Source organism: Coenobita brevimanus, chromosome 44 (genome assembly GCF_032717465.1).
Source record: "Coenobita brevimanus isolate Jiangsu-jjx chromosome 44, ASM3271746v2, whole genome shotgun sequence".
Taxonomy (NCBI): domain Eukaryota; kingdom Metazoa; phylum Arthropoda; class Malacostraca; order Decapoda; family Coenobitidae; genus Coenobita; species Coenobita brevimanus.
This window is the reverse complement of record NC_136997.1, coordinates 1,606,777-1,634,461: the sequence shown is the minus strand read 5'-3', so window position 1 is coordinate 1,634,461 and position 27,685 is coordinate 1,606,777. Positions and strand designations below refer to the sequence as shown.

The 27,685-nt window shown below is 41.4% G+C and overlaps 1 protein-coding gene across 1 annotated transcript in view; it reads left to right on the top strand.

The window, feature by feature from the left end:
- Positions 1 to 27,685, top strand: part of LOC145398208 (neprilysin-2-like) — an 84,447-nt gene that overhangs the window by 48,267 nt on the left and 8,495 nt on the right. Inside the window, exons 11-14 of the mRNA XM_080271161.1 lie at positions 2,821 to 2,911; positions 16,603 to 16,771; positions 19,110 to 19,228; positions 19,864 to 19,995. Coding sequence (XP_080127287.1) covers positions 2,821 to 2,911; positions 16,603 to 16,771; positions 19,110 to 19,228; positions 19,864 to 19,995 — 511 coding nt within the window. The remainder of the gene's footprint in view (positions 1 to 2,820; positions 2,912 to 16,602; positions 16,772 to 19,109; positions 19,229 to 19,863; positions 19,996 to 27,685) is intronic.

Below are 27,685 nucleotides of genomic sequence, written 5' to 3'. Positions count from 1 at the left end.
AAAGTGCTACAGTAAAACATGGATAACAGATGAGAAAACTCCCCCTCCTACCAAGCCCTACAGCGAAAGCCGCCAGAGAGAGAGAGAGAGAGAGAGAGAGAGAGAGAGAGAGAGAGAGAGAGAGAGAGAGAGAGAGAGAGAGAGAGATCCTTTGAGCCCCTCAAGAACAAATTTTGAGTTTCCCTCGTACACGACCACCACTACCACTATGGGTGCTCTCTTTGCCTATTCTAGTCATTTTTTAAATATCATAATCTCTGTAAACATTCATTTGTATTTTTAATTCAATATTTATACAAATAGAAGTCTAGTATGGAGAAACGGCGATCTAAAGTCGAAGTACATTTGCTTTCCTTTCCTTGTTTTCACGCTTGATTCAGATATCCATTAATAGCTAAACACAGGTTTTTGACTGAATATCAGACAATGAGCTTTGTTGAACCTACATGATAAGAAAATAAATATATTTTGCAAGTAAAGGTGCCGATTCTGTACCGATTGGGTAGTTCAAGCACCTACTGGTAAATGACTGCCGATTGTGTAATTGGTCGCACCGGTGTACAGCTTGGCTTTATGGCATGACCTTAATTATTGCTGTACTTTGAGGTAACGATATGCTGGATATAGGGTTAGTAACTGTGACTGAAACAAAATGTGATGGAAAAGTATTCCCAGAATGATGCTGACGGTTCCGGAATGTAAACTGACAAGGTCAGAGCAAACAGTATGTGTCCAAAAATGTTTCTAATGCCTCGACAGTACAAAGGCAAGATTGAGTTTTAGCTGCATGTGAAGGTGAAGTGCAGGGAGGCTTCACAAGGGGAACATCCCACTCAGTTTTAAGTTTATCTTTAAGCCATCCAGGTAATAACTCAACGGAATGTATTTCATCATCAAATACAAACTCAGATATAAATCAGAATAAAGAAAACACGACTCATCAGACAACTGTGAGGATAAGGAATCAAAATTCTCGTGGATTTGCTTTTGAAATAACATTAAAAAATTTACCATACATCGAAATTCATACTACTGATACAGGGGCAATTATGTTATATATTTATGAATAAACCAAATATATATGAATAAACAAGCATTTAGTAAAGTCCAAAGAAAATGAAATTGGCTCAGTTACAAAGTATATATATATATATATGCTGAAGGTAACCTCTGCTAAATGAAAAAATCATTTGCTACAGTATTTCACAAATAAAATTGCTTTCAGACCAGGAATTTGAACTAACAATAAAAGTGTGTAGACTGCTAGGTGTAAATGTAGTAGAGAGGTAATGAATGCTGCAGTAACCAACTAGAATATGTCAGCTTGAATCTTGAAATCCTTGATGTGATCAGCACTCTGCCTCGAGGGCAAGTAAGCGCGAGAAGGACGAGGCTAGCACGCACAGCACCATCATATAACAGAGGGAGCCAGTTGATTGGAGTCTGTCCTTGACTTTCCGTGACGCACCCATGATGTATTTCTGACTTTGTGTGGCGTTGTCCTTCTTGACTGGGGCACAGGTAGTCCCAGCCGCCAATCGATGACGTATGTCGAGGCGTGACGTCAGGGTTTCCCATGCGGTCGTGTCCGCCTGGGAACATCAAAACTGCACTGCAGGAAACCCGTCAGGAAAAATCAACAGGAAAATCCTTGTTTGTAGTCACACACCAGGACACTGACGACAAAGTTACCTCCGCTAATGGCGATGAACACGGGCACAATGGTGGTGTAGGGAAGAGCCAGAAGCCATAGTAGGCTAACAGCACAGCATCACAACAGCGATTATCATCCTAAATACTGTCTTGTTAATAGGAACAGCCACTGATTCAGGAGTAAAAAGTTACATTTGAAGCCTACAGGTTCAGTGTTGATCGAGGTTTGAAGTAAATTAAAGTGACTTTTTTGTAGTTTATATTCTTGGTTTGGTAAATTGGAGTGAGGTTTCTGTAGATTATATTCTTGATTTATATACAGATCCTGAGGCAAACAGGACTCAGTCAGGAAGGCGTACCGGCACAACCTGCCGTGTGAGAGTTTGTGCTAGTCTGCCCTGCCTCAGAGTGTGAGAAAGAGGCACCCTGAACGCTGAGCATAGTAAAGTATGTAACTAACTGGAGTCAGCAGACAGAGTTGCCACGACGTATGATGAAAAAGTGTATGAACAGATAATAACATTTATTCCTTAGAATGTTTAAGAATTAATGTTTAGATAGTTGTTGTTAATATTGGTGAGAGCGTTATATAACGCCTTAGCAGCGTTAAACACTGTTTTCTGCAGCCTTATACTTACTGCTGTGGTAGCAGAAGTAGTAATACCGTAGTAGTAATAGTAGTAGTAGTAGTAGTAGTAGTAGTAGTAGTAGTAGGAGGAGGAGGAGGAGGAGGAGGAGAAGGTGGAGGAGGAGGACGAGGAGGAGGAGGAAGATTAGGGGGAGGAGGAAGAAGGAGAAGAGGAAGAGGAGGAGGAGGACTATGGTGATGGTAGTAATTGTCAGAGGAGGGGGAAGGAGTATGGTGGATGCAGAAGTAGTAGGAATAGGAGCTGCCCCAATTCATCTTAATGTGAACCCAGTGGACTGTACAGTAGGTTAAAGCTGCCCCTGTTCTGCAGTCCACCAACTTACTTATCGGTGATGGATAAGGGGTTGAAGGACTCTTGTATAACTTGGTAGATTCACTGCCCAGTCACCTCTGAGCCACCTAACCTCTTCACTGGTTGACACCTTTGACGATGTTACCTCCATTTATTGGACAAAATGGTAAGTATCAACGTTTATCACAAAAACCTGTTAATGTCCTTGATGACTTACTCCCTACAGGGCACTGGAGAAGGCCAAGAGCATCACCCCCAACATCGCCTACCCACCTGAGCTCCTCATGGAAGACAAGCTTGCTGAATTCTATGATGGCGTGAGTTGCACTAATATTGTATGAACTGTATGACAACGTCTATATCGTCCGCCCGTTGGTGCAGACTAGTATTTAGCATAGCTGTAACACATACACGTGATCCGAATGGATAAAGACAGGCGCAGGGGGAGAATTTCCAGTCGTTTTAGTGAGGGACACAATGATATATGTGATTCTAACTCCTATAATAAAGCAAAATTTAGTAAAACAACTAGCAAAGACAATTCCAGGCCGGTTGCATTTGCTAGTACGGTGCTGGAGGGATTCCTACTCAGTCGCATGGAGGAATATTTAACTACCGGTACCCTAGATAATTAATTTGGTTTTAAAAGGAGGCATGGCACAGATCAACGCATTTTTGCCGTAAAAGAAGCAGTTGAGTCCTATCGACTGGCAGGTGAAGGTGTCTTTCCTTGTTTCCTTGATACCAGTAAAACCTTCGATAGATTTGATTATTCAGTTCTGTTTCATAAAGTTTGTGTCAGTGGTGTCACTGGATATCACATGAGAGTATTAAGTTACTGGTGTGCAAGGCAGAGTATGTGCGTCTGGTGGGGTAACGTTGCCTCTTCATATTTTAGGGTCACCAATGGAGTGAGACAGGGTGGGACACTGTCATCTTACCTCCTTAGTATTTATGCTGATGATCCAAGTGTATCTCTGAACTGTCTTAAGATTGGATGCTATATTAATGATCAAGTAGTAAAACATATAATGTATGTAGAGGATCTGTGTGTCATGGCTCTACTGCTGTTGGACTAAACAAGCTATTTAAAACATGTGAATTATTCCAGACTAACTGAAATGTCAAGTAGAACAGCGCCAAGAGTGCAACAACGATGTGTGATTTTTTTTCTTAAATAACAGAACAGAGGAAGGAAAAACAAATAAAAAAAATCATCCATACACAAGATTACTGGTGTTCTCTGTTCATAATATATCTGTAACAGTTAGACTTAAACAGCTGTAGGTTGAAATTTGGAGGGAAACAACTCTGGGGAAGCGAGTTCCAGAGAGATGCAGTTCGGGGAATGAAAGAATTCTGATAGGCAGAAGTTCTGCAATATGGCTCTGTGACATTCCAGTCATGAACACTACCAGATGCTCCTGTAGCACGAGGGAAAGCATGGGGAGGTGGCACAGTGGACGCAACTTCGTCTGAGCATTTGCCCCCCAAAATATCTGTAAAATAATGAAATGGAGGCAACATTCCTTCTTACTTGTAGGGGAGGTAGTTTATTTGTAATGGCAGGGTTGTTAATAATTTTAACAGCTTTGTTCTGAAAATTTTGTCTAGTTGTTTTATGCAACCTCTCCACATCTATTCCACAAGGGTGAGCAATATTCAAGCTGAGAGCGCACATGACTTATAAATTATAGCTAACTGCTCGTCAGTGAAGAAGTTACAAACTCCGTACAGTAATTCATGTTTCTCTGAAGCGGTTTTAGCAAGTAATCTGACACGAGTGGTCCAGCTATGGGCATTGTTAAGTGAGATGCCGAGAATTTCAATGCTTTTGGAGATGGGAATATTAGTAACACTGAAAGTAATAAACGAATCTGGCAATATCTGTCTATTAGTAAATTGTATATATTTAGTTTTACTAGCATTAAATGAGACAAGGTTGTTTTGTCCCCATTCACTGATCGTAGATAGATCTTGATTTATGGAGATGGCTGTACTGAGTTGAGAGGAAGAGATATTAGACTTTGTAAATGGGTGTCTGAGTGTGAATGAACTATGAAGTGCTGAGTCATTTGCATATGAATGGATGGGATCGTGGGTGACAGATAAGAAATCATTAATATGAACCAGGAACAAGGTTGGCGCCAGAACTGATCCCTTATATATATCTTTTTTCAGCCTGCCATGCCATCTGAGCACACCCTCTTCAGCTCTAATGTCAAGATACTTCCTCGCTCCACGTCTTTCATTACTCATATCTTGTACACTCAAACATACGCATACATGGTCCTCAATAACCCCATTTCCACTGCTCTTACTCCTGACGATTCGCTTTCCTGCCACACTAAAATCTCACACCCATACTTCAATGTGGGTACCAAAACACCTACATACAATCCTCTTGCAACCTCCACACTCAGACCTCAGAGCACCAGCCACTTTCTTTCTTCTGCTACTCTACTTTCCACTTTATTTGCGCTTTTACTTCTCTTCTGTTAGTGCACCTAGGGAAAAATACACTCTCTTATCAGTTCAAGTTTCTCTCTATTAACTATCATATCACACTGGATATCAGCCTCTTAAACGGACATCACTTTTCTCTTATCAACAGTTATCATATAACGACGCTCACCTCTCAACAAAACTGTTACCGTTCGGAAAGCATGTGTTGACGATCAGAAAGCAACACTCATCTGCATACATCACATCTGACTTATTCCATCATCTGTCAGTTATTACTCTCTCTCTCTCTCTCTCTCTCTCTCTCTCTCTCTCTCTCTCTCTCTCCACACACACACACACACACACACACACACACACACACACACACACACACACACACACACACAATAGTACACCGATTAGTCAAGTTGGCATCACATTTATTGTCACACACCAAACATACCTCCAACCACTCACTTAAAGCCCACCTGTCCTAATACAGCTTGCATCAGTACCATAAAAACTCTCAGCAGCATTCAAGGGGTCATTCAGTACCATAAATACTTTACACTTCTTTTCACAAGCTTTCCCCACTGCGTGTCTCATTTCTGATACTTGTTCAGCACATTCCCTACCACTCCTAAAGCCATCCTGTACGTAAATCACCAGTTATTCCGGTACATTGCTTACCTTTTCTATCATTATTCTCCCAAATACCTATCGTATAACCCTGTGTAGCCGCATAGTGTGCCATTTGTTCCACTTATTTCAACCACCTTTGTTTCTGTACCAGGCATAACCACAATTTTCTTCCTCTCTACTGGTACAATAGTAGTCATCCAATCTTTCTTATGTATTTCCAGCTAACACTTCAATGCTCTCGTTTTACTCTTATTCATCTCTACATCCACCTCGTCAACACATGATGCCTCCCTGTTTTTCAGCCTCTACCCAGCATTTCTCACGTCTGACAATTTCACATTTCCATGAGCAAAATAATAATAAATTAGTTTAGAACTCAAAGATGGCAGGGCAGTTATTAGTTACATTTTACATAAAGTACTTGCGTACTTTAAGTACAAGATGCTTTTGTTCCTTTACCTTAGTACATTTACTTCATGATACTTTGACGAGTAAAATTATGTAAATGTAATAATACTCTAACTTAAATAGCTTAGTTCGATACTTTTAATAACTTTGGCTTTAACTCCCGAACACTGATGACATACAATAGCATAAACTAAAAATATGCTCTCCTCCAGTATCAAAATCCGTTATAGACTGAGAAAGCATTGGCTCAGTTGCTGAATACGGCAGCTATATATACGTAACACAGCTCTGTAAAAACAAGTTCTTGCATGGTGCAATAGTTTTAAAGATCTATCTATATACCTAGGCTGCTTCCCCCAAGGAAAGGGAGGTAGCCGAGACAGGACGACACACTCTCCATTTACTCATCCATTTAAACACATTCATTCACATCTTAGCCCCAAAGGGGAGAACGGACAGATCCTCACCGCACCACACCGCACAAAGGTCAACTGCGCAATGCAATCAGTGACATCCGCAGCAGGGCCCGACAGCAGAGCTGGTTTACCCCTGCCACATCATAACATACCCATCCCCTTACCCGCACCTGACCTGACTAGCTGATCAGACCAAATGCGGGAGAATATCCCCTCAGGGCTGCGTCATCACTTATTTATTCACAATTTCTCTCCATTTATTTCTGTCACGCACAGCCACTCTTCCTTGCTCGACAGACATCCCTCTCGCATCCAGCGCTCTCTTCACACTATCCATCCATCCTATTCGTGGTCTTCCTCTCAGCCTTACACCTCTCACATCAGATCTAGTTATCTTTTTCACCAATCGCTCATTATCCATTCTCTCCATATGCCCAAACCATCGCAACACCCTCTGCTCAACTCTACCAGCCATCTCCTGAACAACTCCAGTTCTCCTTCGCACTTCATCATTTCGCACCCGATCCATACGCGTCACTCCACACATACTCCTCAGACACCTCATCTCCATTACATTCAAACTTTTCCTCTCTGCTACACCCATATTCCATGTTTCAGCCCCATATAATGCAGTCGGTACCACAACACCCTCATACAGCCTTCTCTTTACATCCATTCTAAGCGAACGACATTTAAACACTTTTTTCATTCCTCCCAACACCTTTCCTACTTCATTTATTCTAAACTTCACTTCTGCATCTATTCTTCCATCCACAGCAACATGTGACCCTAGATATTTAAAACAATCTACCTCCTCAAGCAACTCACCATTCAAAACTATATTCATCCCCCTACCATCTATCAACCTCGTACACTTCATCACTTTACTCTTATTCTCATTTACTTTCAAATTCCTCCTTTCACACACCCTTCCAAACTCCTCTACCAACTGTCTCAATCTCTCCTCTGAATCAGTCACCAGTGCAGTATCATCTGCAAACAGCAGCTGCTTCAGATTCCAATCTCCACCATCAACATTTACCAGACTCAGACCACCTAAAACTCTTGCATTCACCTCCCTTACAACACCATCCATGTAAATATTAAACAACCAAGGTGACATCACACATCCTTGTCGCAGCCCCACTCTCACGGGAAACCAATCACTCACAGCATTTCCCACTCTTACACATGCCCTACTATTTACATAAAAACTTTTCACCCCTTTTAGTAACCTACCATCAAGTCCATACAATCTTAAAACAGTCCACAAAGCCTCCCTATCAATTCTATCATACGCTTTCTCTAAATCCATAAATGCCCAAAACACATCCTTGCCTTTCGCTAAATACTTTTCACACACTTGTCTCACAGCAAACACCTGATCAACGCATCCCCTCCCTCTCCTAAAGCCACACTGCTCATCACTAATCACTCCCTCTGTACCCTCTCTAACTCTCATAATTAACACTCTACCATACACCTTACCTACAACACTCAACAGACTTATACCCCTAAAGCTAGTACATTCATACTTATCACCCTTGCCTTTATACAACGGGACCACACAAGCACTTGCCCAGTCAATTGGCACCATACCTTTCTCAAAGCACACATTCAACAATCTTACTAACCAGTCAACAATAGTCACTCCACCACCCTTCAGGCATTCCACAGCACACCCATCCATACCTGCAGCTTTCCCTGTTTTCATCTCCTTTACTGCCTTCTCCACTTCCTCCTTCGTGATCAAAGAATCATTCAACTCTCCCAACACATTTATTCCTTGCACCCTTCCATCCGCCACAATCTCAGCCACCCTTTCCTCCTCTACATTTAATAATCTTTCAAAATACTCTGCCCATCTCTTCCTTACTGCATCCATCTCAGTTAACATCCTTCCATCCTCTGCTTTTACTCGTTCTTCCTTCCCAGACTCTCCCTTTCGCACCCTTTTCACCTCCTTCCAAAACATTTTCTTATTCTGTTGAAAATTCTCTGTCAGCCGCCTACCCCACCTCTCATCTGCTGTCACTTTAGCATCACGCACAGCCCTTCTCGCTCTATTCCTCTTTTCCTTATACCTTTCATATGACATCTCATCCTTCCTCTGCAGCCACACTTCATATGCACGTCTCTTCTCGGCCACAGCCATACTTACTTCCTCGCACCACCATTCACTTCCTTTTCTTACACCACCACCCACACGTCTCACACCACACACCTCTTCTGCATGCCCCACCACAGCACTCTTAAACAACTGCCATTCCTCCTCCACGCTGCCATTTTCCCGATCTTTCACTGCGCTCCACTCATCTTTCAATTTCTCCTGATACTCTATCTTTTTCTCTCTTTTATCCAACTGACTCACTTTCAAAACCTCCCTGCCACACCTAACCCTCCTAGCTCTCACCCATCTCTTACCTACTCTTAACTTTCCCTCCACCAGGTAGTGGTCAGACATACCTCCACCCTCCCCTCTTAGAACTCTCACATCCAACAATCTTCCTATTACATTCCTAGACACAACCACATAGTCCATCAAAGCTCTATCAACAACCCTTCCACCCTCCTGTCTCACCCATGTATACTTATAAATATCTTTCTTCTCAAACAGCGTATTCCCAATCACCATCTCTCGCTCAACACACATCGCTATCATTCGTTCCCCATTTTCATTTCTTCCAGGCACACCATGCATACCAACTACGCCTTCAACTGCTACATTTCCCACTCTAGCATTCAGATCTCCCATCATTACCACATTCACATTCGCTCTAAAACTCTGCAGACACTCATCAACATCATTCCAGAAAGACTCCCTCTCTTGTTCATCCCTTTCACTACCAGGCCCATATGCACTCACAAACACCCACAACTTAAAGATAATGACCAGTATTACTATCTATCCATCTATTGCCAGACGCCTAAATCCCGTTTGGGGTAGCCACAGACAAATCGTCTCCATGTCGCCCTGTCCCCTGCCATTTCGCTGCCCTCCCTCCCACTCTCATATGCCTTTCCACTCCATCTCTCAATCTCATTCTAGGTCCCTCCCTCCCTCTTCCCCCCTCCACCTGACTCATACGCTCTTCTCATTAGTCTCCTACTCTCCATCCTCTCAACTTGGCCAAACCACCTCAGAGTATTTCTTTTAACGCTTTCTGTTACATCGATTTCCGCACCACAATACACCTTCACTTACTCATTTGTCGGTCAGTCTCTCCATGTAACTCCACATGCTCGTATCAGACAACTAATTTAGATTGCTCTAACTCTTGACTTGTGTCCTCCCAGCAAGGTTCAAGCTTCGCTTCCTTACGTCAGAGCTGTTATCACAATAATATCATGCAGTGATTATTTTTTTTTACTTCCATGCCCATTTCCCTATTTGTTATCACTGCATTCAAACAACCAACAACCTTTCTTCTCTGCTGAACCTTTTCAAGCATTTCATCCTCTAACTTCCATCCTTACTAATCACACTACCCAAGAACTTAAATGCACTCACATTTTCCGTTTTCTCACCATCCAGCCTCACTGTGCATTCGGTGACTTCATTTCCTTTGAATACTACAATATTACTCCTCCCTGTATTCACCTTTAGATTCTATTTCGTTCACACTCTCCCAAACTTATTCACCAAGCCTTGCAATTTTTCTGTCTTCACCTAAAGATACAGTATCATTTGCAAACAACAGTGCAGGATGTTTGTAAACACTGCCCTCTCTCATTAGGGTTGCTCCAATATCCACTGGCCCACCTTGTATATATTTTATAACTCCATCCATAAATAGGGTGAAAAACTATGAAGACATGACGCATTCCTGTTTCAGTCCAACATTCAGAAAAATTCACTCAGTTCACCATCCATACACACTGCAGCCCTATAGCACTCATATATATACTCTTCACGGAAATAAACAGCTTCCCATTTACTCCATGTATTCTTAATATTCTTCGCATTCCTTGTCTATCCACTCTGTCATATGCTTTCTCCAAATCGACGGAGACTGCATACAACTTCTTTCCTTTCTCCTGAAACTTTTCCACCAAAGACCTTAAACAGTATATCTGATATACACAACCTCTTCCCTTTCTAATACCTCGCCAGTCTTCTCCAACTAATTCCTGAGTTATTTCCCTAACTCTGTCATAAGTAGCCTTCCATATACTTTCCTAATACATTAAGAAGACTAATTCCCCCTATGATTACCACACACTTTTTTCCATTTTCCTATGTACAGTTACCTCCACTTTTAACGAGTACAGCGGGTGGTGTGTTTGGTGAAACGTGGCACCACTGTGTTTGTTTACATCGTAGTAATAGTAAGTGAATGGGCAGACCCGGCAGAGTTTCCCCTCCGCTACAGTATCTAGTATCCACAAAAACAATGTCCTATCAAGTCATAATCTGTCTGCAAATCCAAGTGTTAGCCACGTATGTATAGTAGAAGGTAGAGAGAAAAACAAATAGCAATGCCATTGGATCCCATTGTTTTTCTGATGGGAGATGACTGTGAGGCGAGGTGGAACTGAGGGGAGGGGGGACAGGTGGTGGGGCGCATGTATCGAAACACTGTCGTGTTTCGTTTAGAAAGATGAAGGGTGTGATTATACAGATGTTCTGAGGTGATCTGTCACTCCGAATGCAATAACGTGTATTGGATGAATGTAGGAGTCTTAATGTTCGCCATACAATGTGGTGAACAACTGCAGTTGAGCATAAATGTTAGAAGGTGTGATGTCTGATGTCTCGAAACGTGGTTCACCTGAGTCTAGTGAGAGTCCGACTCAACTGCTGTAACATTTTTGTGGCTGAACTAGAGTGGCCATAAATGATTTATGATTAAGCATGTGACGCAACGGTCATGCCATGTTGTGCATCATCCAGTCTGTTTTATTGTAAGGAAAAACAATCATTATATTCTCAAATCATGGTATAAGTAGATGTTCTGTTGCATAGGATTATAGCTACTTTGAGTGTTGGACAGCTATTGGCTTAATGTGCGAAAAATGTTGTGTAGTCATCATACTGATGGATCACGCGGAGGTTATGAGATATTGTATTTGCATAATGAATGCATATCTTGTATTATAATAATTTAAATAACGGTGTTACGGATGTTCAGTTCACAAATGATGTCGCTTTCTTCGAGGTGGTATTTCATTAGTTTGGGTAGTTGTGACACAACATCCACCAACATTGATCATTTTATATTGTACTTTCTTTAAAACATTCCTACATTAGTTTCCATACAAGTATTACACATTCAGGCCCTCCTTAGCTCCAGACGCATTATACTATTTAATCGTGTGTCCACACTCACACACTGTTCCTCCAGAGGGAGCAATATTTCCATTACCATACATGTCTGTCCATTGCCTGCCATTATAACACAAGGTTTTTAGTATGTTGCCACGGCTACACAAAATATATCAGTGGCGTTGTGCTGCTGGGAGAGTGTAAAATTGCGTATAGTCTACGTGTGTTTGTGCAGGGAGTCTGGTGATACACTTCACTGACTTATTCACACTCCCGCCAAGATAGCAGCCAAAGTCGCGTTTTTGGTGACTATACTGACTGACCATTGAACACTCTTTCACCTCCCAGCAGTCTGAATGAGGTCCTGTTTTCAACCAATAGAAACATTAAGTCATGCAGTGAACAACGCAGTTTTATATGTTAAGTAAGGAGTGTTTTATGCACCGTGTCATCATACAGGCTTATACAGTATAACACAGCCAATGATAAGCTGGACCTACGGTGGGATAAAGGCTGAGTGCTGCTGGTGTGTACAAGTAAACGTAAGCATCACTGGTGCACCAGCACCTGGATGGTAAAACCCAACCACCGCGCTTTATGCACAATACCCACGGGTTCTGAAGCTGCCCCACGTCATCCAGTAGATTTACACAAGGTCGTTGATAAGACTGCACTCTCGTCGTAGTGATGCGATATCATAAGGAAGTCAATATCAGGTGTCGTTACCCATTATACGAGGAAGGGCCGGAGTTGTGTGTGAGAGAGAGAGAGAGAGAGAGCGAGAGAGAGAGAGAGAGAGAGAGAGAGAGAAAGAGAGAGACCTCTCTCTCTCTCTCTCTCTCTCTCTCTCTCTCTCTCTCACACACAACTCCGGTCCTTCCTCGTATAATGGGTAACGACACCTGATATTGACTTCCTTATGATATCGCATCACTACGACGAGAGTGCAGTCTTATCAACGACCTTGTGTAAATCTACTGGATGACGTGGGGCAGCTTCAGAACCCGTGGGTATTGTGCCTAAAGCGCGGTGGTTGGGTTTTACCATCCAGGTGCTGGTGCACCAGTGATGCTTACGTTTACTTGTACACACCAGCAGCACTCAGCCTTTATCCCATCGTAGGTCCAGCTTATCATTGGCTGTGTTATACTGTATAAGCCTGTATGATGACACGGTGCATAAAACACTCCTTACTTAACATATAAAACTGCGTTGTTCACTGCACGACTTAATGTTTCTATTGCTTGAAAACAGGACCTCATTCAGACTGCTTGGAGGTGAAAGAGTGTTCAATGGTCAGTCAGTATAGTCACCAAAACCGCGACTTTGGCTGCTATCTTGGCAGGAGTGTGAATAAGTCTGTGAAGTGAATTACCAGACTCCCTGCACAAACACACGTAGACTATACGCAATTTTACACTCTCCCAGCAGCACAACGCCACTGATATATTTTGTGTAGCCGTGGCAACATATTAAAAACCTTGTGTTATAATGGCAGACAACAGGCAGACATGCATAATGTTGTCCAATGTTACAGTTCGCTATATATCCGTTTATTACACGCAATCGTTGCAGACGTCATCAACTGTGTTGACATGGATCTGGAATGGCCAGTTGCGTTACTGAGTGCACAAATAAGGCTAGACTACGCAATTTTCCTAGAAAACCACACCAACGAAATGCCTCTGTAACAGTGAATACTGGCCTGATACTATCCTTGCAATTTCATGACAGACAGTGGACTCACATAATATATTAATCGTGGGACAAAGGGAAGCAGGACCTAAATTATCATGATGTGTAATGCGCAGGGCACTGTGGTGGTGATGATTGTAGATCTATCTATCTATATACCTAGGCTGCTTCCCCCAAGGAAAGGGAGGTAGCCGAGACAGGACGACTCACTCTCCATTTACTCATCCATTCAAACACATTCATTCGCATCTTAGCCCCAAAGGGGAGAACGGACAGATCCTCACCGCATCACACCGCACAAGGGTCAACTGCGCAATGCAAGCAGTGACATCCACAGCAGGGCCCGACAGCAGAACTGGTTTATCCCTGCCACATCATAACAGACCCATCCCCTTACCCGCACCTGACCTGACTAGCTGATCAGACCAAATGCGGGAGAATATCCCCTCAGGGCTGCGTCATCACTTATTCATTCACAATTTCTCTCCATTTATTTCTGTCACGCACAGCCACTCTTCCTTGCTCAACAGACATCCCTCTCACATCCAGCGCTCTCTTCACACTGTCCATCCATCCTATTCGTGGTCTTCCTCTCAGTCTTACACCTCTCACATCAGATCTAGTTATCTTTTTCACCAATCGCTCATTATCCATTCTCTCCATATGCCCAAACCATTGCAACACCCTCTGTAGATGGGAAGCGAAAAGTCGTTATGGTATGGTTGTTTAAAGTCATCATACGAGATTCATAATAACAAGGTCGACAAATAGATTTTGATATTACGGATATCTGTGATGCCGTGTCCCATGACGCTGAACACTGAAAACGATATTCCCAAGGCAGTTAGAAGTAGATTAGAATATTTGGTGGATAAGAGGGTATACTTGCGGAGACGCTGGTTAGTGGGATGGGGTATTAGGAGAGGAAGGAAATGTTGCATGAATAGAGAGGGTGGGAGCTGCTTGGTGGTAAGATGTGTGTGGAAGTGGTCTGTTGTGGAGTAGGACCGAGTAAGGAGATGGGCAGGTGGGAGTAGGGTCATCACCAACATTCGGGCTGTTTGGTGCTGGTATGGGAAATATTGCTCCCTCTGGAGGAACAGTGTGTGAGTGTAGACACACGATTAAATAGTATAATGCGTCTGGAGCTAAGGAGGGTCTGAATGTGTAATACTTGTATGAAAACAAATGTATGGATGTTTTAAAGAGAATATAATGAACGATGATCAATGTTTGTGGATGTTGTGTCACAACTACCCAAACTAATGAAATACCACCTCGAAGAAAGCGACATCATTTGTGGACTGAACATCCATAACACCGTTATTCAAATTATTATAATACAAGGTATGCATTCATTATTCAAATACAATATCTCATAACCTCCGCGTGATCCATCAGTATGATGACTACACAACATTTTTCGCAAAACAAACCATTAGCTGTCCAACACTCAAAGTAGCTATAATCCTATGCAACAGAACATCTACTTATACCATGGTTTGAGAATATAATGATTGTTTTTCCTTACAATAAAACAGACTGGATGATGCACAACATGGCATGACCGTTGCGTCACATGCTTAATCATAAATCATTTATGGCCACTCTAGTTCAGCCACAAAAATGTTACAGCAGTTGAGTCGGACCCTTCCTAGACTCAGGTGAACCACGTTTCGAGACATCAGACATCACACCTTCTAACATTTATGCTCAACTGCAGTTGTTCACCACATTGTATGGCGAACATTAAGACTCCTACATTCATCCAATACACGTTATTGCATTCGGAGTGACAGATCACCTCAGAACATCTGTATAATCACACCCTTCATCTTTCTAAACGAAACACGACAGTGTTTCGATACATGCGCCCCACCACCTGTCCCCCCTCCCCTCAGTTCCACCTCGCCTCACAGTCATCTCCCATCAGAAAAACAATGGGATCCAATGGCATTGCTATTTGTTTTTCTCTCTACCTTCTACTATATATACGTGGCTAACACTTGGATTTGCAGACAGAGTATGACTTGATAGAACATTGTTTTTGTGGATACTAGATACTGTAGCGGAGGGGAAACTCTGCCGGGTCTGCCCATTCGCTTACTGTTACTACGATGTAAACAAACAAAGTGGTGCCACGTTTCACCAAACACACCACCCGCTGTACTCGTTAAAAGTGGAGGTAACTGTACAAAGGAATTATACCTGACTTCCAATCCTAGAGAACTCTACCTTCCTCCCATGCCAAATATATATATATATATATATATATATATATATATATATATATATATATATATATATATTTGTTTGTTTGTGTGTGTGTATGTGTGTAAGAGAGAGAGAGAGAGAGAGAGAGAGAGAAATATATATATATATGTATATATATATATATATATATATATATATATATATATATATATATATATATATATATATATATATATATATATATTGTTTCTCTCATGTATTGAAATCGAGGGGAAATGCACATAAAACTCTAAGCAGCTCTAGCAGGTGCAACTTTTTTTCAGCCAATTTAGATGTGTACATTATAGCTGCTAAAGTGGCGCCCCTGACGGCCAAGATTAGAACTAATTACAAATAATTAAGTCAACATGGTCGAAACATAGTAACCATTTACCATAGAATTTACTTCTTCAGCCGTATCATTATTAGCTACGCTGGGTAGCATGGGTGGACGAACTGGTGGGCTGGACAAGGCAGGTAGGATGGGTGGGCACGGTAGGTGGGCATTGAGAAAAAAGGTTCTTGGTAGGAATGGGTCCATGGGAACTATCCCGAGGGAAATGGGTCAAAGGAGGAACATGGGTACAATGGATAAGATGGAGCTCCGAGGTTCTTCTCCCACAAGGGAAATGGCCATCCATCCAGGGTCCCAGGGCATTAATCATAGTTTTACCTGGGTAATGCCAGGTACCCCTGCTAATGTAATGTAAGCGCCTGGATAAAAGATTAATAATAATAATAATAATAATAATAATAATAATAAAAATATAATAATAATAATAATAATGATAATAATAACAACAATAATAATACTTAATAAATCTTCCACACTTATAATAACAACACTACAGGCTGTCAAATACCCTGACCCTCTCTCTCCCAGCTTGAGATGTCCAGCAAGAACCTGCTCGCAAACATGCGTAACCTAAACATCTTTGCTGCTAACAACAACTTCAAGAAACTGAGGGAGCAGGTGCTAAAAAATGACTGGAGGGACCTCAGCCAGGTTGCTGTCGTCAATGCATTCTACAGCCCTCTAGATAATTCCATACGTGGGTTTTATTTATGATCTTTATTGTCACAGCTTTATCAACATATTTACCTGTACAGCTGTGATGAGGTGCACGAGAGGAATGCCTTCATGTGGTGATACCAGTATAACTTGACGACTCATATGCCTGGTTATACAAACGTCCTTATAGTATTTCTGTGCCATCTAAAATAAGGATGGTGGACTGTAGAAGGGTAGCTCACGTCTGCGGTCCAGTGCATTCATGGTTCGGATGGACCGGAGGTCACAACAATAATTACTACTGACAGCTATTTGGGGGGTCTGTCTGTCCACATTATATTTCTTCTTGCCTTCTACAGTCTCCCTTGAAAACTCATGGCGTGGACTTTGTGTCTGGAGTTTCATTTTGATGTGTGTGTGTGTGTGTGTGTGTGTGTGTGTGTGTGTGTGTGTGTATGTGTATGTGTGCGTGTGTGTAATTCACCTGGTCGATCAGGATCACTTGATGGTCGTGATCGTCAGCTTTTACCCTCCCAGAAAGGAGCTGAGAGCTCATATAGTCCGATCTAAGGGCAAGGCTGTGACCTTCACACACACACACACCCGTCCCCTTGCTCAAGGGGGACAGTAACCACCCACTTCGTCAGTGAAACTTTTCGCAACCTGAGCGAGGCGCGAACTCCCGTCCACCAGTTGGCAAGCGAGAACGTTACCACTGCACCAGTGAGCGTGTGTGTGTGTGTGTGTGTGTGTGTGTGTGTGTGTGTGTGTGTGTGTGTGTTTCAGTAGCGAAGAAATTTAACAAAACTAGACAGTTCACTGATAATCTAATATCCTTAAACGCTGATGGAGAAATGAATGAAAGGACAAAAGAAATATATCCAGAAGCACTAGTATTAAATAAAAGAAAACACCGACCACTGCCAAGCAAGCTTTTTGGAAATTAATATCAAAATAGAAAACAAAGTATATCAACAAAACTCTGTGATAAAAGAGATTATTATAATTCTGAAATTGTATCATGCCCAAATTTGTCGGGAAACATACCTAGAGTTCCAGCGTGCTTTGTATACATGTCTCAGTTGCTACGGGTCGCAAAGGCAAGTAAAAATTTGGACAACTTTACTACAAGAATCCAACAGATCACAAAAAAATTCCTCAGTCAAGGATTTTTCAAAACAGAATTACGTAAGACATTAAAGAAAACGTATCATCGTCACTATAACTCCTTCAAACACCTGCAATAGAAACATTTGATTCTGTTACAGATACAATAGTATCGCAGGGCCGTCGACGGGCAGAGAGTGCCCGCGGGATCCCCCCTGGCTCTGTAGCAGATTAAGACCGACTACAACAAAAACCAATTATACCTACCAATTTGGACTCAATTGGATGCTACACAATCGTCCACAACAACAACAAACTATTCCTTTCAAACACAACGACCAGTTACACCTATCAGTTGAAACTCAACTGGATGCGCCTTAATCAACGATGGCAACAAACCATTACTACCAAAACTGAACTCCACTGGAAATGGCATATTTGTCCTATCTTTTCATATGTTTATGTGTGTGTGTGTGTGTGTGTGTGTGTGTGTGTGTGTGTGTGTGTCCTTTCATCAATTACAGAGTTACGTTTTAGTGGGGACTTGGAAACTCTGCACATGGGTCCTGCTGATGTTTTTTTCATTATAAAATTGTTCTCTAATTTTTCATCACTATTTCAATTGCTGTTTCATTACCTCTGTCTGGGGTGGGAGAGATGTCCTCATGTTGTGGCACTAATATCGTTGGAAGGTGGAGCTGCCTGGTTACACAAATGTCCCTCAGTCCCATCCATTATCCTCAAGAGGATGGTGGTGGACTGTGGAGGAAGAACAGATTTGTCCTGTTTTGACCTGCACTTCAGATGACCTCCTCCCCTTCCTCCTCCTCCTCCTCTCTGTCTCATGTTCTTACTCTGTTATCAGTGCCTTTGACAGCTTCGCTAAGAATTCTACAGGTGGGTTTTGTATTTAAATTTTGATTGTGGTAGCCTCTTCTCATTCATTTAAATTTCTTCCTGCTTCATTTTCATTCTTTGTCTTTTATCAATTCTCCTTATTATCAGGACTGTTTATGGTCCCCTTGAGAACTATATGCTTGGGATTTGCTCGTGGATTATTATTTTTGCATTTTTTACCTTTTTTACGAAGGACAGCTGATTTAGTTCATGGATGGATGGTCTGATGGCTGGATGAATTGACTAAATGAGGAAAGATTGAAGAATGAATTGATAGATGGATGGATAGATGGATTAAATGAATGAAGGATATATGGATTTAATGACTAGTGGAAAGATGGATGCTAATTCCAAACCCACCATCCCTTCTCCAGGGTTCCCGGCCGGTATCCTACAGGGAGCATTCTTCGCGGCAGACAGGCCCAAATACATGAACTATGGTGCCATTGGATACGTCATCGGCCACGAGATCACACACGGTTTTGATGATATGGTAAGTGCCGAGTGTTGGGTGTTTATTTACCTCTTTCACTCTGATAACCTAAAATTGCCATCTCACTATCTTGAATGCGGAGCTTCAGCAATACATGAACAATGGAATATACAGTAGTACGTCACGGAGATTTGCTGTGGACATTCATAGCACTGTCCTGTTCTGTCACTGAGGTACGTAAAATAAGCTGCAAAAAGTGGTATGTCTGACCCAATTAACGACTAAACGAGCATAATCTGTTTGTTCTTGTTCTTCTTTATGCTAACCTACATTCATGCCAAATGATGGTCAAGTATAGTACGATTAGATGGATGGTTCAATCCTGCCTCATAACTATGGCTCTTCGAGTTTCCTGTTGTCACATGTTAGTATGGTACAAGTTGTGGGAATGGTTCAGTTCCATCATATAAAAATAAACACACTCAAATGTGGTCTTCTTATACTTACATACTTACTTATTTATGCACTAATTCATTTAGATTTGAGATACATGAACACTGAAAGTAGAGCACAAAGATGAATCATGACCTTCATGGCACTGTCCACCTGTCTTCTTTTAGGGTAATATTGAAAAAAATATCCATAACTATGATTGTATGTCCATCTTGTCTGCCTGTATTGAGTCTTTGCTGCAGGGTCGTCAGTTCGATGCAAATGGAGACCTGCGAGACTGGTGGGAGGCAGAGACCAAACAGAAGTTCCTCGAGAAAGCAAAATGCATCATCTATCAGTACGGCAACTATACGGTCCCTGAACTTAAGATGAATGTAAGTAATTTGGATGAACACAATTGTTTATAAGAGACTGTGAATTATGGTCATTTGGGGTTTTGAGGAGATGTGAATATATGATCATAAGGGAATTAGAACGCAGTTATTTATTAGGGACTGTTAATTTATGATTTTTATATGTTCCGGAGCAGGGTGAATATATGATCATAAGTGATTTAGAATCAAATTGTTCAAAAGAGAATATGGATTTACAATCTTTGAGGTTTTAGATGAGTGTGAATAAATGAAGATAAGGGATTTCGACGGTTTGAAAGAGAGTTTGAAGGAAGCGTGAATGTTTCTATAATTATTTTAGATTCAGTTCGTACGAGATTTTTAGAGAAGCGTGAAGACATGATCATGAGGGATTAACCCGTCATGTCCCGAGCTATTTTGCACCTGTGACACCTCCCAATCCCGAGGTATTTTCGATTTTTTTTTTTTGGCTAAAACCTCCGCTTTTGGTGAGAAACACTGAAAATTCATAGAGAAATCGCTCACCTGAGGTTTAAAATACTCGATCCAGGTACCAGTACCTCCTTACCTGACTGGGTTTTCTAACAGGCTGGCACCAAAGAAAACAAGTTCTATGGGAGGGTAACTATTTCACACTCATAAACGGTATTTATTTATATACTTGGTACGAATTTATTTGTAGTACGAGAGTATATCGGTTTTCAAACAGTAATATAGGCATTATAAGCATTGTTTCACTCACTAACTCATCACCATACCTGACCTTCTTTTGCCACATTACCTGATCATTATTTCTGACTGTTTCTTCCTCTAATGCTATGTAAACTTTGCCCTCCACATTGTCATCGACTGGGGAATCACTCTGGCCCTGAATGTATTTACTGGCCAGGTCACTGGTAACAGGTGAATTGCCGAGACAATGGCGTGAAGGGGGGAGGTTATGTGCTGTAAGGCATTGTCCCTGCTTGGCATCTTGTAGAGGAATAGAGGAAGGTGTCCCGTGTATATGTACAAAAAATCACCTGCGAAAATTTAAAATTGTGCAAATTAGGGACCTTGCAATTACACGACGTACCAGTACGTCGTCGGGACTGGCAAATGCAAAATGTTGCAACGTACCCATACATCGACGGGACGGGGCGGGTTAAACCCAGAAACTCCGACTGTAATGCACTGTGACTTCTCGGCTGGTAAGTGTAATTTTATTTTTTCTACAGGTTTATCTTCACCTTCCCATGTGTGAGCAACTAGACTACCAAAGACATTCAGTTAAAGACAGTAATGTTCAGCAAACCTTCCTCTTGCCGATGCATTGTCCTCAGGTCTGAAGGTGGAGACATTGGGCAGTAAGGAGGTACAAAGTACAAACGAGTACAAAGAAAAGCAAACAGCAACAGACCTATTGGCCCTTACGGGGCTGTTTGTTACAAGGAAGACTATGCCTATGATATGCGATTCAGTGAGTTAAATATATGGGTACGGTAATAAAGGAAGAGGCCTCCTCCCCCCCCCCCCCCACAAAAGCCTCCAGCCAAAATCAGCAGGAAAGAAGTAAGAAGGACCACCATGCAGCGCAGAAAAACTGCCATGGAATATTCATAGGAAAGAATGAAGAAAGAAAACTGTAAACACGAACTTAAATCTATAAGGGAAAACTAACATTATGAGAATAGTAAGCTGATTTCTCAACAATCTGTAAGAGAGGAAAGTCAGTCAATCAGACTAATTATTCAGGCATGAGTGCATTTGACTGAGGATTCAGGACCTGACACTTAGCCAGTCTGTTTTTAAAATGTTATTATGGTATTACCTTCTATCACATTTTTAGGCAATTTGTTCTATATGTTGGCAATTCTCTTGATTTTTTTTTTTTTTTTGGAGGGGGGTCATTGGACTGGAATCGTTTGCCGATTTTGTTATAACTGTCGCCATTAGTGTAATATGACTGGTCAGCTGTGAAGTAGGGGTCAACTACCATATTGCCATGTCTTGTAAAAATATTGTACTATTGAATTAGATCCTCTAATAACACCATGTAACACATGTTCTGTTTATATGTATTTTTTTTATGTTTTTGTATGTATTTTTTGCCGCTGAGTTCAAAAATTACCTTAGTTTTGGCATATCATTAATATATTTAGAATTTTTCTTGGTTTTACATTTGGTCTTTATGTAAGCAAACTTCCTCTAGGACATTATGTCTGGTTCAATTTATTCCGATTTTGTAAGGATAATGAGACAGTAATATGTGTAGTTTCATGTATGACAACGTATTCAGGAATTGTAAATAATATAAGAGCAAAAAAATAATGACAAATCTTGACATTAGAAGTGCTTTGAAGATCGTGCTTTTCTACTGTGAACGCTTTTATGTTTTCTAACTAGAGACCATATAATGTATAGTCTCCCATCATGGCAGTATCCCATCTTCCTTGGTATCTTCTCTCCATTGTTGCGATGTCCTGATGAAATCTCTCACAATGCTCCTCACTGACATCACCCAAGTTTTCACGAAAGAAATCTAGATGCGAATGCAAAAAATGCACCTTCAAGGACCTACGACAGCCCAAGTCCTTGAAGCTCTCAATAAGTTTTGCTACCAGCTGCTTGTAGTTTGGATCTTTGTGATTTCCTAAGAATCCATGAACTACACCATGATATGCACACCATGCGTCTCTTTCGACTTTGGTCATCGCTCTTTCAAGTTTCTCAGACTTCAACATTGCATTTACTTGTGGCCCAACAAATATGCCACCCTTGATCATAGCATCAGAAAGCTTTGGAAACATGAGGCGGATTTCTTGAAAGGCTTCTCCTCCAAAATCTAAGGCCTTCACAAACTGTTTTATCAATCCCAATTTTATATGAAGTGGGGGTAATAAAACCATGGCAGGCTCCACAAGAGGCTGTCTGACAACATTTAACTTCCCTGGCTGCAATTCATGTCATGGGGGCCACTGAACATTCCGGTAATTATCCTCATCAGCTCTGCTATCCCATAAGCAAAGGAAACACTAGTATTTTGTGTATCCACCTTGCAAGCCAAGCAAAAAGGCAAGCATCTTGAAGTCCCCACAAACATCCCACTTAAATTCAGCATAGTTGATTTTGTCAAGAAGCTCTTTAACAATATCGTAGTCTTCTTTCATCTGTACGGAGTGTGCAAGAGGCAAAGATGGATATTGGTTTCCATTGTGTAGTAACACTGCTTTGAGACTTCGCGTTGAGCTGTCTATGAACAGTCGCCATTCCGCAGGATCATGCTTCAGTCCAACAGCAGTAAACAAACCACTGAAATCTTTGCAGAAACACAGATCCTCACTAACATCAAAGTAAATTTCAATTTCTTCATGTCGTTTCCGGTACACAGATGTCCTGCGGTCTTCCCCTATTAAATTCCATTCCTTCAGCCTGAATGTTAAAAGTTCAGCTCCTGACTTAGCGAGACATAAGTCCCTGATCAAATCATCCAGTTCACTTTGATTTGGAAAGTGAGGATGCGTACTCATTCTTGGCACGAATGCTTCATCCACTTCTTGGCTGCCGCTACTTGCTGACTCTTCTGATGAAAAATCCATTACATCTTCTGTCTGAAAAAAAAAAAAGAAAAAAAAAAAAGAAATGACTACATTTACCAACTTCAACCATAACATGGATGACATTAGTACTCCATATATCTTTAGGAAACTGAAAACTTGTAGCTAAACCTACAAGTTAATTAAAAGTAAAATTTATGTAGAATATTACGACAAGGTTTCTTACTTACATTTTCTGGTGGATGTGGTACTGATAATTTATCATCATGAGGGACAGGTACTATGGATGATGGTATGTCTGGATACTGAACAGCTTGTCTTCCTTTAACTTTTCTGTACTTTGTAACATCTACCATGCAAAAATAGCAGTCATCATAATGGTTCTTCGGCTCTCTCCATACTCTGGGAATAGCAAAAGGCATGGCCCTTCTTGCACCTCTCAACCATCCTTCGAGAGTAGATCGACAGCTTCCACATATCACGGGAGGGGCCCATGGCTTTTCTTGGTCACCCAAGGGCATTCCCAAGTAGAGTCTGTACGCTATCCAGAATTTGGCACCTTTCACAATTTTATGTGATATATGCTTTGTCCCAGTATAATATCCAGACACATAACAAAATGTATCTGGGGAATTTTTGCATCCTCTAGTAGCCATACTCAAGACAGCTAAAATTAAACATCCTAGGAAACAATCTGCAACAGATAAAATATACTTTGCAGAATATATAAATCATCCTAAAGTACGGTTGTTAATATTAAAAATCAATGTATTTCTGTAACGGCTGATGATACAGAAAAAATAATAACATTTGTGGAACCAGCGCAGAAAATTGATTAATAAACAGAAGAGAAATCATAATGAACAAAACTTTTGCAAAAAATTGTTAAGTAGTGTAATCTGTTCTTTGATAAGCTAAACGGCTGTTATGCCAGTAGGATTAGGTTAATGTTTGCATCTTGAGATGTGAGGAACATTCTAGAAATTAAGTGTTGTGCTGCAGGATTAAGCCCGTGTTTATGTATGGATATATGAGGGACATTCTGGAAATTTGGGCATGTCTTTTTTACTTTACTTTTTATCTTACCTTAGGAATTAGTTCTTGTCATTATTGTTATTGTGTATTGTTAAATTTAGTGCATTATAAAATAAGATAATGTGAATTCTTCCCTAGGCCTTGGAATGTTCTGGGCTATACTGGTAGGTGTTGGTGAGAGTATTTAAAGCAGGGATGGGGAACGTCCGGCCTCCGGGCCGTATAAGGCCCGCAAGACCACTGGATCAGGCCCGCGACGCAATTCATAAATGCAGTTTCATAAACTCATGAACGAGAATATATATATATATATATATATATATATATATATATATATATATTGATCTATCTATATATATATATATATATATATATATATATATATATATATATATTGTTACGGAACAGAGAAAGATAATGTACACTTTAAGTGAGAATACGAAGAGTCACTACTGTCCCGTAAAGTTCCAGGTTCAAAACAAAAGAGTTAGGTAAAATTACAAGTTAAAGTTTAATGCTTAAATTAACAACAAAACATTCAGGACTCATAAAGATAATGTAATGGCAAATAAACAGGTTAAATATATGGTTAACTGCAATAGCCTCTATTAACACGAAATTAGCAAGAATAAATTTATCTAAGTCAGCCCTGATGAAATGAGATACCAGATAATACTCAGTGAATGCCAGATAAATTATTACAGATACAAACTATTATCAAAAATGACCGACAAAGAACCCTACATGAATTACAAAAACTTCACTAGGCCTACAAATTAAACTTATGCTATACAGTACAAGAAAAAATGCAATAACAGTTATACTCAAATTACACACAGCTGCTAGATGGTTGGAGACTTCTTGAGCACTCACAATAATAATATCTGTACAGGGGAGGACAGAGATGTGAACAAAATGAGGAGCAGATCTAAGTGGCAATGATGCAGAGACTGAGCTCATTATATAGGAGCCAGGAGAGCTTGATACAACTTGTAATAAGGACGCGCAAATGAAGCCATGGGGACATAGAGTTGACAATCCCGCTCTGGACAACAGAGAGAACGACTTACTCTACTATAACGGTAGAAGGGGGGGACTGAGGCAGAACACGCTCGTGATCAAACATGCAGCATACTGTGCGTTAAAATTACACAAAGGATGATGAAATCATAGGCTATGTAACAATATATATATAATGTACTGGGCTAAAGCTGATTTTAAGATGATAATTTTGTATGGCCCACGAATGATGTTAAAAATATCCTAATGGCCCTTAGTAGGAGTAGACTGTAGCACCAGTCGAGCAGGGCAGTACTCCCGAGGTGGATGGAAAGCTGATGACAGGGAGTGCTGGAGCTCCCGTTTCATCAGCCCTCAGGGCTAGTTCCTGACCATCCCCCTTTGCTGAACTTTTTCAGTGTCTCAGTTACACAGAGAGTAGGCCAGCATGCTCTCCAGTACAAATTTCTCTAACTATCTTCACCAAACTACATTCACAGTACACACTACACTTCCTATTCAAAATTTACCTAAAATGGCGCCGTTATATCAAGCCTCGGAGTCCCCAGGGGGGGGGACCATAAATGCCCCCACCATCTGCCCCTCTCCCGATGACAACTCAAGGTGCCTGGAACCACTGTCTGACTCTCTTCTTCTTCATTTCTGCAACATTCGCGGCCTTTCCTCTAACTTTCGCTCTGTTGAGCACCACCTCTCCTCCTCTAAACCTCACCTTCTTTTTCTAACGGAGACTCAGCTGTCTGAGGCAACTGACAGCAAACCCTTTTCTGTATCCTCCTACTTTCTCTATACTCATTTCAAAGCAAAAGGTGGCTGTTGTGTATATATACGCAACGACTTATCTTGCTCTCGTGTTCCTGAACTTGATTCTTCTGAATTCTCCACACTCTGGCTTCGGCTTTCCTGTCATTCTCTGACTAAATATATCTGTGCTGTTTACTTATCCCCTAATTCTACTGACTATCAAAAATTCTTCGACTATCTTACTTCTACGATGGAACACATTCTATCCATTTCTCCTTTCTCTGAAATCTCCATTCTTGGAGATTTCAATGTTCACCACCACCTTTGGCTCTCCTCTCTCCTTTCACGGATCCACCTGGTGAACAAGCCTACATCTTTTCTATCCTTAATGACCTAGAGCAGCTTGTACAGCACCCTACCCGTATCCCTGACCGCCTTGGAGAGAGCTCCAACATACTTGACCTCTTCCTCACAACTAATCCTTCTGCTTACTCTGTTAATCTTTTCTCTCCGTTGGGCTCCTCCGATCACAACCTTATTACCTTAACCTGTCCTATCACTCCGGTACGGCCTGTGGACCCTCCAGGGAAACGTCGTCTGTGGCATTTTGGAGCCGCAGACTGGGAGGCCCTCAGGCAGTACTTCTTTGATTTTCCCTGGAATGATTATTGCTTCCACGGCCGTGAGCCATCTGAGTGTGCCTTGCGCATTACGGAGGTTATTCTCGGGCATGGAAGCATACATTCCTTTCTCATATCCTTTGACTAACGCAAGAAAGCCTTGGTTTAATCACGCTTGTTCTAATGCTGTCCGCAACAAGGAGAGGGCCTACAAAAGGTACCGGAGCCAACCCACCCCTGAATCACATCATCTTTACGTTTCTGCCCGGAATCGTGCTAAGTCTGTTCTTCGCTCTACTAAAAATAATTTCATCCATACTAAATGCTCTCAACTCTCCAACTCGAATTCTTCCCGCTCCTTCTGGCATCTTGCCAAAAATCTTTCTAACAACTTTACCTCATCATCCTTCCCTCCTCTTTTCTACTCTGATGGTTCTGTAGCTATTTCTTCTACTGATAAAGCAGATCTCTTCGCACAGACTTTCTCCTCCAATTCTACCTTAGACGATTCCAGTGCTGTTCCTCCATCACTTCCCCCCCCTGACTTCCTCATGGCTGACATTAAAATTTCTTCAGTTGATGTATTTTCTGCCATCACTGGCCTCAGTACTAACAAGGCATATGGGCCTGATGGGGTCCCTCCTGTTGTTCTCAAGAACTGTGCTTCTGTGCTTACACCCTGCCTAGGCAAACTCTTTCGTCTTTGTCTGTCAACTTGTACCTTTCCTTCTTGCTGGAAGTTTGCTCTCATTCAGC